At 45.4% G+C, this 17,439-nt stretch overlaps 1 protein-coding gene across 1 annotated transcript; it reads left to right on the top strand.

Annotated features, from left to right (window-relative positions):
• Positions 1 to 14,638: 14,638 nt before the first annotated feature.
• LOC120686357 (disease resistance protein RGA5-like) lies at positions 14,639 to 17,142 on the top strand. Its single transcript, XM_039968558.1, has 2 exons — positions 14,639 to 15,559; positions 15,915 to 17,142. The coding sequence occupies exons 1-2, from the start codon at positions 14,751 to 14,753 to the stop codon at positions 16,513 to 16,515; spliced, it is 1,410 nt and encodes a 469-aa protein (XP_039824492.1). The 5' UTR covers positions 14,639 to 14,750; the 3' UTR covers positions 16,516 to 17,142.
• Positions 17,143 to 17,439: the final 297 nt, after the last annotated feature.

Consider the following 17,439-nt stretch of genomic DNA (forward strand, 5'->3'; position numbering starts at 1 on the left):
CGGCTTCCTACAACTTGACGCATGATGAGAAGAAGGCAATGTGCGAGAGCTTACGGGGGGGTCAGAGTCTGTTTTTCATCCAACATAAAGAAACTAGTCTCCATGAAAGATCTATCGCTATGCGGCTATAACTATCACGATTGTCATGTTTTGCTGACGGTATTCCTTCCTATTGCAATAAGAGTGATCAAGCCAGTATTCGTGAAGATGGTAATCACTCGGATGTGTTATTTCTTCAACAAAATTTCTCAAAAGGTGATCAACAAAGATGAATTGAATGATCTCCAAGAATTTATTGGGGAGACTATGGCACAACTCGAGATGTGTTTCTCTCTCGGTTTTTTTGATATAACGGAGCACTTAATGATTCACATGGTCGACCATATACGTGCACTTGGCCCACTTTACCTTCACGAAATGTGGACGTACGAGCGTTTCATGTCCATTCTAAACCGGTATGTACTAAATCGTGCTTACCCTGAGGGTTCCATGATCAAGGGATACAGTATGATCGAGGGATACAGTACTGAGGAAGTAATCGAGTGTTGCCTTGGTTACCTAAATGATAAAATATCCATTGGTTTGCCCGTTCCACGCTTTTTTGGGAGGTTGGAAGGGGTTGGGACAGTTCGGAGGAAAACATTTATTGACAAGGATTTTAAAGCAGTGCAACAAGCACATTATAGCATCTTGCAGCATCTCGCGATAATGGCACCTTTACTCAATGAACACTTGAGCATAATTCGTGCCGAATCTAATGGCCGCTCGGATGATTGGATCATGAGAGAGCACAAGTTTCGATTGACTGCATGGTTGAAGGACCTGTACCTACCAGATGGGGAGACCGTGGAAGAACAAATGATTAAAAGATTAGCAGCAGGCCCATCAAGCCAGGTCACATCATGGCAAGGGTATGATATTAATGGATATTTATTTTATACTGCCGTAAAGGACAAGAATACTGTATCCCAGAACAGTGGTGTCCGCATTGAAGCCTTGGACGAGAGAACAGACCAAAGTATTACTTACTATGGCATCATAGATGATATATGGGAAGTGCACTATGGTTTGAATATACAAATTCCGGTTTTTCGGTGTCGTTGGGTCAAACACCCTAGAGGTGTTGAGGTAGATGGCTATGGACTCACGATTGTTGACCTCAATAATGTTGGTTACAAAGATGACCCATGGGTACTTGCTTCATAGGTCGCACAGGTTCTGTATGTAGCTGACCCCGCAAAGAAAGGAAAGCATGTTGTTGTCCCAGGAAAACAAGATATCATCGGGGTTGATGGTATCAATGATGTGGAAGATTATAATCAGTTCAATGAAATGAACCTCTTCACAGACCTACCCCAAAAGATGAAGATTATAGAAGCAAGTTTAAGAAAAGATGACAAGCCATGGGCGTGCAAGGATGGCGAATCGAGAATTGTAACCGGTTAAATCAGTAGTTATTTAAAATCGGATTGCATGTAATTGTATTTTTCAAATTTAATACAACCTAGAACAAGGACAATATCAATCTCAGAAACTCACACTTAGAGATAGTAGACTTAACAAATTCATAGCCTACATTACCTAGCGACAGAATACATGCATGAAAACTCTGGGCGAATACATGTTGTAAAAGTTCAATTGCATGCCTACTACATCATCTAAGGAATATTATTCCGAAGCAACAAGTACTGAACATAGTTAACATCACCAATCTTGTACCCCAGGGCATCGTCAATGAAAATCAATGCACGGATAAGATAGCTGTCCTTTGCTTCGCTTCTACGAGGAAGTGCTTTGCCATAGACGGTGAACATTGGTTCCGCGGTAGGATCTGGCGTAGTTCGAAATTCATAAGAACTCTAGCGTTCTGTGGTTACCACCTGAAGAGGTGAACCACCTAGGTATTGTAGAACTAGTAAGTTATTTAAACAAATCGATACGCTGCATTACAGGCAAAGTAAATAAACATTAATAATTATTTTTATTACTGAGATCAAATATTGTGGATTATAGGCAAAGAAATGACTCTTACTATGCCTGGAGCTGGATTGTTCTGTTGAGAACATCGCCTTGGTCTAGTCCTGTTGACTCTGCTGAAAGTGATGCCAGGATTATGAGCCTGGGGCGGGTCGTAATCCTGACGCGGCATACTATGACCAAAGCCACCACTTGTCATATCGATACGCTGCTCAAACATGTGTATTTATTTACTAAATCACTCACTAAATTATATGTGCATCAATATATTTACATCAAAATATAAATCACTAACTAAATTATATGCATCAATACAACACGTACCTGGATCAATATATATGCATCAATATATACATATCAATATATAAATTACTAACTAAATTAATAAATCACTAACTAAATATACTTTCCATTTATAAATGGAAAGAATAAAAAAACAAAATATAGCATGTACCTGAAAGATGGCGGCTAGGGGCGCACGCGCGGGGGGGAGGTGGCGGCGACAACGCACAGGGAGGTGGCGGCGTCGAGATCTAGCTATTCTGGATGTGGCTAAGTGGTGCATTTTCATGTATATATAGGCTAATCATTTCCAGGGGCAGGTGGAGGAGTCACCCGCCCCTAGAAATACATTACTAGGGGCGGGTGACCCCACCACCCGCCCTTGATAATGCGTTTCTAGGGGCGGGTGACACCACCACCCGCCCCTAGTAATAATTCTCAATTTTCTTTAGAAAATTCAATTAGTTCCTTAAAAATAGCAAAACAGATCAAAAAAACTTAAAAATTTAACCCTATCATTGTTATGACCAGTAGAACACGAAAAAGATATGAAAGTTTTATTCCAGTGTATATTTTCCATGAGGATGTGAAAATCTCAAAGGTTGGCTTGATGTTATAGTAGTGAGAGACCTACAATGTGATTTATACACTACAAATTATAATATATTGTCAAAACACTGTTCAAATATTTTAATTTTGTTTTATTTGTGTCAATAATGCTAGGGTTAAATTTTCATATTTTTTGGATGAGATTTGCTACTCATTTGGACATAAAACTATTTTCAGAAAAAACTAAAAAAGATTTCCAGGGGCGGGCTATAAAGAAACCCGCCCCTAGAAATACATTACTAGGAGCGGGTGATCCCACCACCCACCCTTGATAATGCGTTTCTAGGGGCGGGTGACACCACCACCCGCCCCTAGTAATAATTCTCAATTTTCTTCAGAAAATTCAATTAGTTCCTTAAAAATAGCAAAAAAGATCAAAAAAACTTGAAAATTTAACCCTATCATTGTTATGACCAGTAGAACACGAAAAAAATATGACAGTTTTATTCCAGTGTATATTTTCCATGAGGATATGAGAATCTCAAAGGTTGGCTTGATGTTATAGTAGTGAGAGGCTTACAATGTGATTTATACACTACAAACTATAATATATTGTCCAAACACTGTTCACATATTTTTATTTTGTTTTACTTGTGTCAATAATGCTAGGGTTAAATTTTCATATTTTTTGGATGAGATTTGCTACTCATTTGGGCATAAAACTATTTTTAGAAAAAACTGAAAAAGATTTCCAGGGGGGTGACGCCACCACCCGCCTCTGGAAATTGAAACCCTATATAATACAGTGGCGTCCCAGGACTTAGCCACTTTCGCGGACTGAGCAAGGGGACGCCGCCAGGCTGCAAAAATTTGGACCCGTGCCACCGCCGTCGGTCCGCCGCGCCGCCGTCCTCTCGACTCCGCGCGCCGGATCTAAGCCGCCGCCGCGTCCTCGAGCCACAGCGCCATCCTCTCCGCCGCCTGGATCTATGCCGCCGCCGTCAAGCCTCCTCCACCACCGAGCTCCCCGCCGCGCCGGCCTCCTCCGCCGCCGAGCTCCCCGCCGCACCGTCCTCCTCCGCCGCTGAGCTCTCCGCCGCCGAGCTCCCGGCGCCGTGCCGTCCTCCTCTGCCGCCAAGCTCCCCGCCGCGCCATCCTCCTCCGCCGCCGAGCCCCCCGCACCGCGCCGTCCTCCTCCGCCGCCGAGCTCCCGGCCGCACCGTCCTCCTCCGCCGCCGAGACCCCCGCGCCGCCGCCTAGGTTTTTTTGCAACGAGCTAATGTATTATTTAGTAGTCTTATAAATATTTTATATTGTCATTTATTACTCTAAGAAATAATTTCTATATATATATATATGTTTATAAGTGTATCCTAGAATTATTAGAAATAATTCCTAGAATTATTTATTTGTCTTAGAAATAAATTCTATATATGTTGATATTATATATCTTAGAATTTCTAGAATTAATTTCTTTAGTTATTTATTATTGTAAGAAATAATTCCTAGAGTTATTTATTTGGCTTAGAAATAATTTATGTATATGTTGATAAATGTATCCTAGAATTCTTAGAAATTTCTTTGGCCATTGTAGTAGCCCCATTGAATAAAAGTGTATTTCCTCCTGTTTGAAATAGATGTTAGTTTAAGCTTTGGCATATCATCAAAATGTATTTGATTCTACAACTTATGTAGATAACTTTAGCTCATAACTAATGTTTTATCATGCACTTCTCATTTCCAATCTCACCTAAGGAACTTATCAAGAAGCAGGATTAAATAAGACACAAGGCACCCGCAAAAAAAAAGACATAAGGGTTTATTTGTTCTATTTTTTCAGGCCTCGTACTCAAGTCTAAAACTACATCTATTTAGATCAAAGGGGAGTAGTAGCATTTCTTGGACTAGCATTTGTTTGACAAAAATTTCATAAAGCTTACCAAAAGCATGCATAATGAAATCACATTTCGAGACAAATGTACTCGTATACTTTTTAGTGGTCCAAACTTGAAATGTAAAAAGTAACATGCAATCAATGTTTAAAATGTTTGACTTAGATCAGAAGGGATGATATTAGGAAAAACACTCAGACACATACCAAAAAGTGAGGGACGATATTAGGGCACCTCCAGTGTCTGTCGAACCATACAAATCGAACCAAAACAAAGTTCGGTGTGTCCAGTGTGGCCAGCGACTTGTGCATGCAGATGGAATTTAAAAAAACCACCTTTATTCTAGAATTAATTTCCTTAGTTATTTATTAATGTAAGAAATAATTCCTAGAGTTATTTATTTGGCTTAGAAATAATTTCTATATATGTTGATAAATATATCTTAGAATTTCTAGAAATAATTCCTAGAGTTATTTATTTGTCTTAGAAATAATTTCTGTAGTTATTTATTAGTCTTACAAAATTGTGTATATATATTAATTGTGGACTTAAAGGACGTTATTTTGTATATGATTTTATTGCAATATTCTTGTATGTATATATAAATCCTCGCATGACACAACTCGTTTAATGCCGCATTCCGTTCACGTCTCCATCGTATGACACGACTAAACTCGTTTGGCCATCCTCGTTTAATGTAGAAGTTGTAAATGTCTGATCCGTCGCCATCTTCCCCGCCAAGGGAGGCGCCAATGACACAAGAGGAGGAAATGGAACAACTCGCCTCTCAAATGGACTGGGGCGACGACGCCGGAGTTCAGAGTGGGGATGACGAAGTTGACCGGGATGGACAAGGGGCGTTCGTAGCAGGAGTGTGGTTGGATGCTATAGATCCACATCCGTGCCCTCCAAGACAAAGGCTTTCATTGGAAGATTTTGATCCAGATTATGTTCCGAGTCCAGCTCGGGTAAGGTTTTACAATCGAGCATTTATTGTACATTTTCAAGAAATACACGTAACAAGTTGATGAATTCGGGTACGATCCATGTAGGATGCTGCGACAAGAAAAAGTAGACGTCGAGGCCAACATGCAAACGCAATAGAGGAAGAACTAGAAGGCAATGAAAGCTCTAGTCCGGAACCTCAAACTACTTCCTCTGGCAGCCAGAATAAAGGAAACGGAGTCAGCGTGGAAGAAACAAATACCCTGAAGGCCAATGGGTGGTCAACGTAGTTAGTGCAGCAGGTGAGCCCATAGAGCCTCCATAGGTCTGTGCAAAGTTTAGGAACGCAATCAGTTCAATAATAAGGACAAAGATGGTTTTGGATCCAACGATCCCCGATTGGCCAAGCGTTCTTGAGGGAAGGAAGGAGGCGATGTGGTAGATGTTGAGGCAAACATTTATTTTGCCAAGAGGAACTCAAGATAGGGTGAGGCATAATGCTAGGAAGATGCTGGGTGAGAGTTTCCGCCGGTGGAAGAGCGAACTCAACACTAAGTATGTCAAAACTGGCCGAACACCATTTGTGGATTACAGGGAAATCACTCAAGCACAATGGGAAGAGTTTGTTCGGCAAAAGAGCACCGAACAATCTCTAGCGCTAAGCAAGAAAAATACTGAGCAGTCAATGAGCAATGTACATAAAGTCCATCTTGGCCCGGGTGGATACCAAAGGAAGGCCGATCAATGGCGCCATGAAAGAGAGGCTACAATAGCCGCAGGGTAACCAGATCCTTTTGAAGGCCTTACTGAGCGTGCCATGTTCTGGCTTCAAGCCAGAAAGCCTAAGATAGTGGAAGGCAAGCCACATTTTGACAAACCCCAGACTGAAGCCGTTGCACAAAAAATGTACGAACTTACCGAGCTTCAGAAACAAGGAAAGTTCAGTGTCAAGAGGGACAAGGACGTGCTTAGTACAACCATTGGGACCAAAGAGCACAGAGGCCGCATCAGAGGCGTGTCCTCAAAGTTGACCTTTAGGGATGGATTCGAGGAGGACCGCTCTACCTACAAGAGTCATGACCGCTACAAGGAAGAGATGATACAAGCGGCAGAGAAAGCAGCGGAATCAAAGTTTAAGGAAATGTTTGCACAACTAGCAGAGCAGCAATCAGGGCAAATATGGATGAATCCATTGCAATTGGGGCAGCAGCAATCTGGCCAGATGGTGACGATGCCCCCTCCAGTATTGGCCCCAGCGAATACGGCCTGTGCTCAGAGCAGTGTTGCCTCAACCACAGCACAACCATATCCGGTTGATTGCATCACAAATACTACTCCATGCAGGCTGTTCTATCCAATAGGCAGAGTTGGAAAGACAAGGGAAGTTGCCAAGGTGCACGTGGATCCTGTGGCGGGTTTATTTGATGGAAAACCAATCCCACCCCTATATGCATGCGTGCGAGTGCAGGAGCTACTGAAAACAAGCTACGAGGACAACGAGATAGACATCCCTACTTTGGATGGGAAGACCACGCTTGGAGAGTGCATTGGCATCACCATTCTGTGGCACAAACGTGATATCGTACTGCTTGTTTCACCAGAAGGGCCAGCACATCAGACTTGACCGGCTCAAGATTATGTACCGGCGGCCCCGTCACCCCGAGCTACAGCATTGCCGCCACTGGCTCCAGCCTCGCCGCCCCTAGCAGCTCAAGCTTCACCGCCACCAGCAGCTCCACCTTCACCGGCCCCAGCACCTCAAGCATCACCACCACGAGCGCACACGGCACCGGCTCACCAACCACAACAACAACAACAACAAATACATGGATTCCCTGTCCATCAAGTTATACGGTCATACCAGAAGGAGGACTCAGATATTGTAAATAAATAGCACGCCGCAAACACCAAGCAAAAGTTAAAGCAAAAGTCAACGGATAAGGCACGGGAAAAGTCAAAAAATGTTTCAGATTCTAGTGCCACCAGACGATCGGGCGTTTTCGAGCCCCGCACTGACCACGACTACATTAGAAAAATTGGGGTCGATGACATAGCAGATTTACCGGATTGGCCGAAAAAATTCGAGTATGGTAAAGATTTTCTACCCCATTCTTTGTTGCAAGACCGTCCAGGTTTTATGTAAAGGATGCACACTTGGTACAGAAGGGCATGTAGACTTCACCTCACAAGCCTTTGGGCCAGGTACCCTCCGGAAGTTTTCGGATTATGAACTGTGGGTATCACTGATATCATGTTCTATTTTAAAGACATCCAAGAAATGTTCCGCCTCAAAGAAATTAACGTAGAAATGATCAGACTCTGGTGCATGTAAGTGTCGCATCTAAATTCATATCTTATATGCAATAGTCTATACTTATATATGCATACATATCTAATTAGTTGAGATATTTTATTCTACAGGGTGATGCAACAACAAGCAGATAAGGCAGGTAGGAAGGTCGCGTTCCTTGACCCGTTAGCTATTGCTGAGAAGCACCATAAAGGGCCAATGTTTTGGGACGACGACCACGATGAATTCAAAAACTGTAAATCGCGCAAGGAAATTAATGAAGTGCGGAAGCAGAAACATAGAAAAATCATTTCGAAAGTTGTTACGTACATATCGCATCAGTTTCAAGAGTGGCAAGACAGGGATGTCATATGGTATAACTTTCGGTAAGTGTAGTCTAAATGATTTGGTATAACATGCACTTCCTTCGAATATCTGACTAAGAAATCATATATGATATTTTTGCAGAAATCATTGGATTGTATTTATGATCAAGCCAAAGAAAGGGCGTATTCTAGTATTAGACTCCGCTGATTTCGATGCGGATACTTATAAGGAATTCGAGGGCATCCTCAACATGTTAGCAAAATCGTTATCCTATACTTCGACTTCATGTTGAATCTTGCATACATAAATAACTACTTATTTCTTTTCGTTTTCTTAAAAAACAGGTCTTACAGGCACATCCAAAGGAGGAGAACACCCCCCCCCCCCCCCCCGCGATAAGGAAAAACAAATGGCGATGCGCACACACTATCCATGCCACAAGCAACCTGCCGGTTCCGTGTACTGTGGATACTATATGTGCGAGGCTGTGAGGGAGTTCGGGAGGTACACAACAGATTCCGAACTAGGATAGATGCATAACTGCATATTGTAAGTGTTTGCATCTAACACTTGGCTTAATTTTGGAATGAATTTCTTATTTTCAGGATCCACAGCCACTCCACAATGGTCCACTCCATGAGAAACAACTTCTTTTTATTGTCGATGATTTATGTCGCTTCATTTTGCATGAAGTGGTCCATATAGATGGGGAATTTGTTCACCCTGAGCATAAATTATCAACCGACCCAAAATTTGCAAGCCTCCATCAGTGGGACAATCAGGCACTTCGAGCCAGCAATAGTAGCGTCAGTCAATGTAAATGAAGTTTGTACTCTAATGATGCATTTTCATGATGTTTGTACTCGAATGATATGCACTATCATGATACTTTTATATGATTTTATGTTGAATTTTAATGATATGCAATGTATGTGATTTTATGTTAAGAAATATATTCATCATCGATCCTTTCAAATAAAGCGGAAATATAATTTTGAAAAGCTGAATTGAATCGCGCAATTGATTTAGATATGAAAATTGGCGGGAAACATAAAATAGAATAATTAAATATAGCAGGAAACATATTAGAATAAATTGGCGGGAAACAGAAATGTGAATGGAATTTCAAATTTGGCTAGGCGGAAATTGAATTTCAAGGGCGGCTCATGCTTTGAGCCGCCCCTGTAAAAGGTTTTTCAGGGGCGGGTTATGGCGTCAGCTGCCCCTGGAATAATCATTTGCAGGGGCGGCTCATGGGGTGGGCCGCCCCTGAAAATGGGTTTTCAAGGGTGGGTGGTGCCATGGCCCGCCCCTGGAAATTGATTTTTAGGGGTGGGCCCTGTACCCGCCCCTGTAAAGCTCGATTTCTAACTGCGGGAGACAGAGATGGGTTGGGCGCCCGCCCCTGAAGATGCCATTCTACCCGCCCCTATAAACATTTTCTGCGGTAGTGTCCGCGAGGCGGCGGCGCGGTCAGGGTCCGGTGATGGGGTTCCAGAGCACTCAAGGCAAAGCAGAGGTCGGGCTCGTCAACGGTGGCTCACCTGGCAGGCTCGAGGACGCAGTGCTCGAAGCAGGGGTGAGGTGATGCAGGCGGTCGTCGGTGCAGTTCCATGCCGGTCTACGTTGCGAAGTAGGCGTGCGGGCGGAGCTCCCTGGTGACGGCGATCCCCGGCTCCAGCGGCGTCGTCGTCCTCCTCCACCTTGGCTCCTCCTCAGCGCGGCAAGAGCGCCAAGCTTCTCTTTTCCTCCTCCTCCTCTTCTTCTCCCGGCACCCCTTGGTCCTCCCCTTCTCTTCCGGCACCTCCTATGTTCCTCCCCTCCCTCGCCTTCTCCGCTCGAATTGGTGGTGGTGGCGGCCGCGGAGTGGAGCAATGTTAGGGTTTGAGGGTCGCGGCGGTTTGAGGGTTTTATAGCCGGCGCTAATTAGGGTTTCCTTCGGTCGGGGCCGGTGATTTTCGGCGTCCAGGCCCGGTCACAGGGGCGCGGCGCGGGGTTGCGCTTGCGGGTGTGGCCGACAGGGGCATTCACGGTGGCAGGCGAGTGCGTCAGCATCCGGCGGAAAGTGCGCCACGAGGCACGGGCGGCCTTGGCGCTGACGCATGGGGCCGGTGCGTCAGTGGGTCAAGGCGAGGGTGGCTGCGTGGGCTGGAAGGAGGCGGTGCAGGCCGGCAGTGGTTGGGTCGAAAATGGGCCGTGTGGGGTTGGCCAGGCTGCGGCGGTTTGGGGTTGGGTCGGGCCGAAGCGGGGCGGGCGAGGAAGAGCTGGCCGGTTTCGGCCTTGACTTTGGTCTAGGCTGGGTCTTGCTCTTAGGTGGGTTTAGACCCAAGTTAGTTAAGGGTTAGTTGGTGCTTTTGGATTTTATTTGAATGGTTGATTCAAATGAAATCCCACTCAATTCAAACCAAAAACATTTCAAAATAGGATTTGAAACAAGGTAGATGCAAAGATATCCAAAACTCCAAATATTCATACTAACATTTATAGCTCTTATGTTTATTCGATTTTTAATTTACTAAGAGTTTGGGACAGAGAATGAGTTCAACCTTAAACTATTTCTAGTTATTTGCACTGGTGCACAAAATTTTTTTGAAAACTCATATTTTTGACATATAACATTCCGTACAAAAATTACGGGATGTTACAGCCCCCCCCCCCCCCCCACAAGAATTTCGTCCCCAAGATTAAAGGGTTACCTGGATTTCAAACAGGTGAGGGTACTTCTCCTTCAAGTCGGATTCCTTCTCCCAAGTGGCTTCTCGTTCTGTGTGATTGCTCCATAGTACCTTACAGGAGGGGATCATAGTTCTTCGGGTTTCCTTCACTGCCCGATCCAGTATTTTCACCGGATACTCAACATATTCGACCGTCTCCTGTACTGCCTCTGGCAGAATTGTCTCTTTCTTTCGGTACTCGCAAACACTTGAGCAGCTGGGATACATGGAAAACGGGGTGTACTCCGGCAAGCTCTTCTGGTAGTTGCAACTTGTAAGCCAATTTCCCGATTCTCTGGACAATCGGATAAGGTCCAATGTACCTATGGGCAAGCTTCCCTTTTACGTGGAACCTCTTAGTACCCCGAAGTGGTGATGCCTTCAGATACACATGATCTCCAAAAATATCCAAAACTCCAAATATTCATACTAACATTTATAGCTCTTATGTTTATTCGATTTTTAATTTACTAAGAGTTTGGGGATAGAGAATGAGTTCAACCTTAAATTATTTCTAGCTATTTGCACTGGTGCACGAAATTTTTTTGAAAACTCGTATTTTCGACATATAACACTAAATGTTACAGAATCAGTCAAATGCGTTGGTGATGTTCTGCACTTGTTTTGATTTTGTTTCTTTGCGCGTCTTTTCCTACTTGATCATTTGAGCGTAGCTTCCATTTCATCCTTGGAACCTACACTAGAAACACCTACAAATGTACAAGTTGACAAACACATTAGTCCTAATAATTATATTGTTATTCAATCACCAAAATCACAAACAATGGCTTATGAGCCATTTTCCTTACAACCATCATTCTTTTTCGCGACCGTGCCTAAACACGTATTTCATTAAGCAGAAAGCAGTTTACAGACATTTCTTGCAGCAGGCCAAACAGAGGTTGACCAACCCAAGTACACAAGGGACTAAAAATAGAGAAAAAATGAAAAAGGCCTGGAAAACAAACGGCCTGCAAACTAGCTGAACAATGACCACAGAAGAGGGAGGCTCCACTCAACCCACCAAGCCAAACCAAACGATAGAAAACATCTGAATCTACACAAAGTGCACCATCACCAAGTCGCTGACTGAAACCCTGTAACACCATGAGGGTGGCCAAGCATCCACCAGAACGTCACCACGACGGCAAAGCATCCGTCGAGGACGACCAACAAGTAGCAAACATGATGGCAAAGCATCCGTCGGAGTAGGAGTAGCAAGGGCGGCAAAACATCCGCCGGACGAACGAAGCAGGGGCGGCAAAGCATCCGCCGGTTGAACGAAGCAGGGGCGGCAATGCATCCGCCAGCACAACGACGGCAAAGCATCCGCCGTAGTAGTCGCAGCTCCAACGAACATGGTGATGATGTGTCGATAGAGCACAGGTAGGCGATACAGATGAAGACGACCACCCACGGCAAGCCGCAAAGAAATCAGACTACCAGCAGCATGAGCATGAAGGAATCCCAAAATGATGCCCTCAACAGGGATATGACGCACCAGGCGCCAACATCGCTAATCCGAAGCATTGGACATGGTTTTCACCAGGAATCCAACCCCAAGCCAAGGGCCGCCGAGAACTGAACATGAGGCACCGCAGCCGTGGCTAGGAACACGCCGATCCGGGAGGAGGGGTCACCGGGCTGGGCCGGCAGAGGAGGCATGAAGGTGTTCCGTGGCGACGCCCCCAGCAGGGACATGACGCACGGGCGCCATCGTCGCCGGTCCGGAATACCAGACATGGTTTTCACCGGTGAACAACCTCCATGCCAGGTCGACCCAGCGTGGCGGTCGCCACCAGGGGAGGGCGAGCTGCCTCGGCGGCTAGCAAGGGCACCGACGCGGGCAGGCCCGGAGCCGGCAGTGGCCCCAGAGACGCGGAGGGGAACGGTACCGGTCCCAGCCAGCAGAGGCCGACAGAGGCCAGGACCACCTCCGACCGGCGGCCACTGCCCCAGAGACCACCTGGCCAGGGGGAACGCAGATCGGCGCCGTCGCGGCGAGCAGCAGCATTGGCGGGAGCGTGCACCGACGCCACGGCAGCGCGCATCGAGTGGAAGCCCGCGAACGGCGCCAGGGCGCAGCGCGGAATGCCACCTGCCGCGGAGGGTGAGGAGCCACTGAGGCAAGCGCGTCACGGCATGCCCGGCCGTCAGGGGCAGCGGCGCGCCCCAACCCCCCAGGCAGGAGCCGGCGGCGGCAGGAACCCGCCCGGGAGCCCCTGGCAAGGAGGAGCGGCGGCGCGGACCCACCAGCGACCCCCGCCGGGGACCGCCAGATCCACATCGGGGAACACCAGATCCGGCGTGGGGGAAGCCGGATCTGGCCCCGATGGCCGACGGCCGACCGCCGGCAGCGAGGCAGCCATCGCAACACCTCGGTTTGGGGCTCGGGGGAGGAGTGCGGAGGGAAGAGAGAGGGAGGAAGGGGGCGAGCTGACCGGCTTCGGCACAGCCGCGGGCCGCCGCCGCCGCCCGGACGGACGCCGGCGACGGCGGCGCCAGGTTTCGGCCCCCCGAGTCGCCAAGTGCAGTGACGAGGGGAGGGGCAGAGGAGGAGGCTTCACGACAACCATCATTCTTACTAATTTAATTTATGCCTTGTACCAAAAACAAATATTATGGTAATTTTGAAATACAACCTCAAGCTAATATACGAAGCTAACGGATTACGATAATTTATTCTCCCCCTCGGTCCCAAATTAAATTGTTATATTGTAATAACGGAATATCTTCTCTTTTCTAGATTATATTGAACAATCACGGACTATCCTGGCACGTGAAATTGAACAATAGTTAATTATTCTTTACTTCAGATTGGACAAGTACTTAAAAAAAGAACAATAACCAAGATGAGGAATGTGTGAACCTTGAAGAAGAGCGATGTTAGTGCTCATCAATGGTATACTGGCTGGGAAGAATGGTAGTGGTTGTACGGTCAACAATAGTTAACACATGAGCCGAGAGAGGCCCTGTGCATACGAGGCAGCTTTGCAGCGAATCTAGCAGTGGTTTTGCTACACATGCGGCTACCCAATGAGAGTTTTGTTTTAAAAACACTTGTTAACTACTAACCCTGACATGACCACTGTCACCAGAATGTCGAGGCGACTCCGCACTCAGCAGTTCAGTTGCAACAGCAGGAGACATATGGGCAGTTGCCCTGTAATTACTCAGCGTGCAGAACACAAGAGATGCCTGATTTTTCTGCTAGGTATTGTTGTTGCCTCCCAATTTCCCTGAATTTTCTGTATGCTAATGGCTAATACTCACTCACTCAAATCAAACGACGCATTAGCATGTTGTCTTCAGACTGAGAAAGACCTGTTACGATGCTCGATACATAAACTATACGGACCAAGACCTAATCTTTAATCTAGAGAACGCTTCAACTTGCATGATCAGCTAGTTAAATTCGTTGGACGGCACATATGTACAAGTCACCTCGATCAAAATTCAAAACACAGGTTTTCAAAAACATTTATGTCCGCGTTGATGTGAACAAGCTTTAACGTTTTGTAAGGCTGCTTACTGAACCACCATCTAAAGCAGGCCATTTACTTAATGAAGTTGGAGCAGGTAAGACCAAAGTGCATACTGGCGTGGGACGTAGCAGGTATCAAAAAATTGATATCCTCTCCTTGAGTTTCTTATCTCTAGGTCCCCACACGCACCATCAGCGAGTAATTAACCTGAGAGTTGTAGTGCCCTTCCTCTCTCACACCACAACAACCTAGCTAGCATTTCGCTTAGAGAGAGTGCTGGAGTGTCGAGATGGCCGAAGTGATGGCGAGCGCCGCCACGAGCGTGATGGGCTCCGTCATCGGCAAGCTGACCGCCATGCTCGGCGAGAAGTACAAGCTCACCCGAGATGCTGAGCAAGGGATCTGCTTCCTGAAGGAGGAGCTGAGCACCATGGCCGCCGTGCTGCAGAATCTCGCTGACAAGGACGGCGACCAGATAGATCCACTGGCCAAAGATTGGAGGAGCAAGGTGCGTGAGCTATCCCTCGACATCGAGGATTGCATCGACCGCTTCAGGCTCAATCACAGCCATGGAGGTTCCAAGGCCAACTTCGTGCGCAAGGCCGTGCGGAAGGTGAAGATCTTGTTGCAGGACCGGGGATTAGCAGAGGAGATCCAGAAACTCAAGAGCCTTGTGATCGAGCAGAGTGAGCGGGCCGAACGCCACAACATCCACAAGTACCTCGCGGCCACTCAGTCAGTGCCCTTGGATCCTCGAGCACATGAAATCTTTAGGGAGGTGACAGATCTCGTGGGAATCGATGGTCCTCGCAAGGAGATCATCGAGTTGTTGAAATGTGAAGAGAAGCAATACAAGGTGGTGTCCATCTATGGAACCGCTGGGCAGGGAAAGACCACTCTTGCCATGGAGGTGTACCGCAATATTACTGAACCATTTGATTGCCGGGCTTTCGTGTCTGTATCTCAGACTCCAGATATTAAGAAGCTCCTCAGTGATATATTGTCTCAAATAAGCAAGAACCAGTTTGACGGCCAGACGGAAAGGTGGGAGACACAGCAGCTCATACGCAATATGAGAGACTACTTAATTGACAAGAGGTACACAAGATAATTTTCTTCTACTAATGGTTATATTATGTGTGTATGATATTTATTCCAGTAGAAAATTTACTCTGTGCCAGTGAATAAATTTAGATTCAGCAAAATTATTTCTGGACAGAGATAATGATTTTGCAAACCCCTTTTCAAGATCATACACATTTGAATTGGTCTCTGTTCTAATGTGACACTTACCATATGGGAGGTTGTAGTTTTTTTTTTTTTTTTGAGATAACGGAAGAAGTTTGTTCCAGCCTAAATCCATCTCCATTACATGTGCAACTTACAATCCATATCCATTACATTTTACAGATATCTTCACCATTTAATGGGGTTCCGTAACCAATGCATGCAGGTACCTCATCTTGATTGATGATATATGGAGTGTGGCAGCAGGGGAGCTTATACAATCTGCCTTACCTCGCAATGACAATGGAAGCAGAGTAATTACTACAACACGCAGTAAAACAGTAGCCGGATCATGTTGTGCTGGTATTATTGGTGCACATATGTACAAAGCGCAGCCACTTGGAGATGAAGACTCTCAGATATTATTTTTTAAAAGACTATTTTGGTCCCATGAAGATTGTCCCCAAAATTTAAGGGAAGTGTCCAGTGATATTCTGAGGAAATGCTGTGGCTTGCCACTAGCCATAATCAGTATAGCTGGTTTATTAGCAAACAGAAGCAGAACGCCTGAAGCCTGGGGCAATACATTGAAGTCCATTTCTGCTGCAGTTGACAAAGATTCTCCCATTGATAAGATGAAAAGAATTTTAATGCTTAGTTACTTTGACCTTCCTCCCCATCTAAAGAGCTGTTTGTTATATCTGAGTGTGTTTCCAGAAGATTTTATCATTGATTGCAGAGAGTTGATATTATTATGGGTGGCCGAAGGACTGATTCCTGGACAAGACAGAAAGTATGGAGGAGCTGGGGAGAAGTTACTTGAATGATCTGATCAATAGAAGTTTGGTCCAGGCAGTCAAAGTTGGAGCAGATGGCGCAACAGTGAAAAAGTGCAGAGTTCATGATGTCGTACTCGAGTTTATTGTATCAAAGGCTGTAGAGGACAATTTTGTTACTATATGGAATCGTAATGGGTTTTCTGAAAATTATTCTTCCAACAAGATTCGTCGTTTATCCATCCAGAAGACATGTCTAGCCAGGCTGAAGAGATGACAAAGATAATAAAAAATGGAGCTCATAATCGATCAATTAGTATTTTTGGCAATAATTCAGAGCTGGTTAAGCACGACACTCAGATTTTAAACAGCCAAGTCTTGCGAGTGCTGAATATAAGAAGTTGGCTTGTTAAAGAATGCTATCTTCAAAATGTTAAAAGAATCAGTCAAATGAAGTATGGGCACGGTGTCCCCCAGCTCCCAGAAGATACAGAAAAGCTGCAGCATCTAGAGACACTAAATATTAGAAGATACAGCATTACAAAACTACCGGCCGGTATTATCCAATTGCAGATATTAGTGCGTCTTAATGTGCCTTCTTGGGTGCAACTACCAGATGGCATCGGAAATTTGCAGGCACTGGAAGAGCTGTCATATATCGGTTTGGGTTATCAATCTGTAAAGTGTATCCAAGGGCTCGGCGATCGGACAAATTTGAAGGTACTTGGAATTCTCTGGCGGTACTCTCGTGAAGTAGGTGACGTGGAAGGGGAAGTCCCAATCCAAATTCTTCCATGGAGTCTAAGCTTTTTATTTATTTTGTTTTGCTGATGTGGCAGTATATTTATAGAAGAGAGAATGAGAGAAATCAAGACTCTAAGTCTTATTTAGACTCCAAATCTTCATGAAAATCAAGAATAAATGTGAGAGAGACAAGTGGGCCATATAAACCAAAGTAACACATTTTGTATTGGG

The sequence above is a fragment of the Panicum virgatum genome, chromosome 8N (genome assembly GCF_016808335.1).
Source record: "Panicum virgatum strain AP13 chromosome 8N, P.virgatum_v5, whole genome shotgun sequence".
In the NCBI taxonomy this organism is placed as follows: Eukaryota; Viridiplantae; Streptophyta; class Magnoliopsida; order Poales; family Poaceae; genus Panicum; species Panicum virgatum.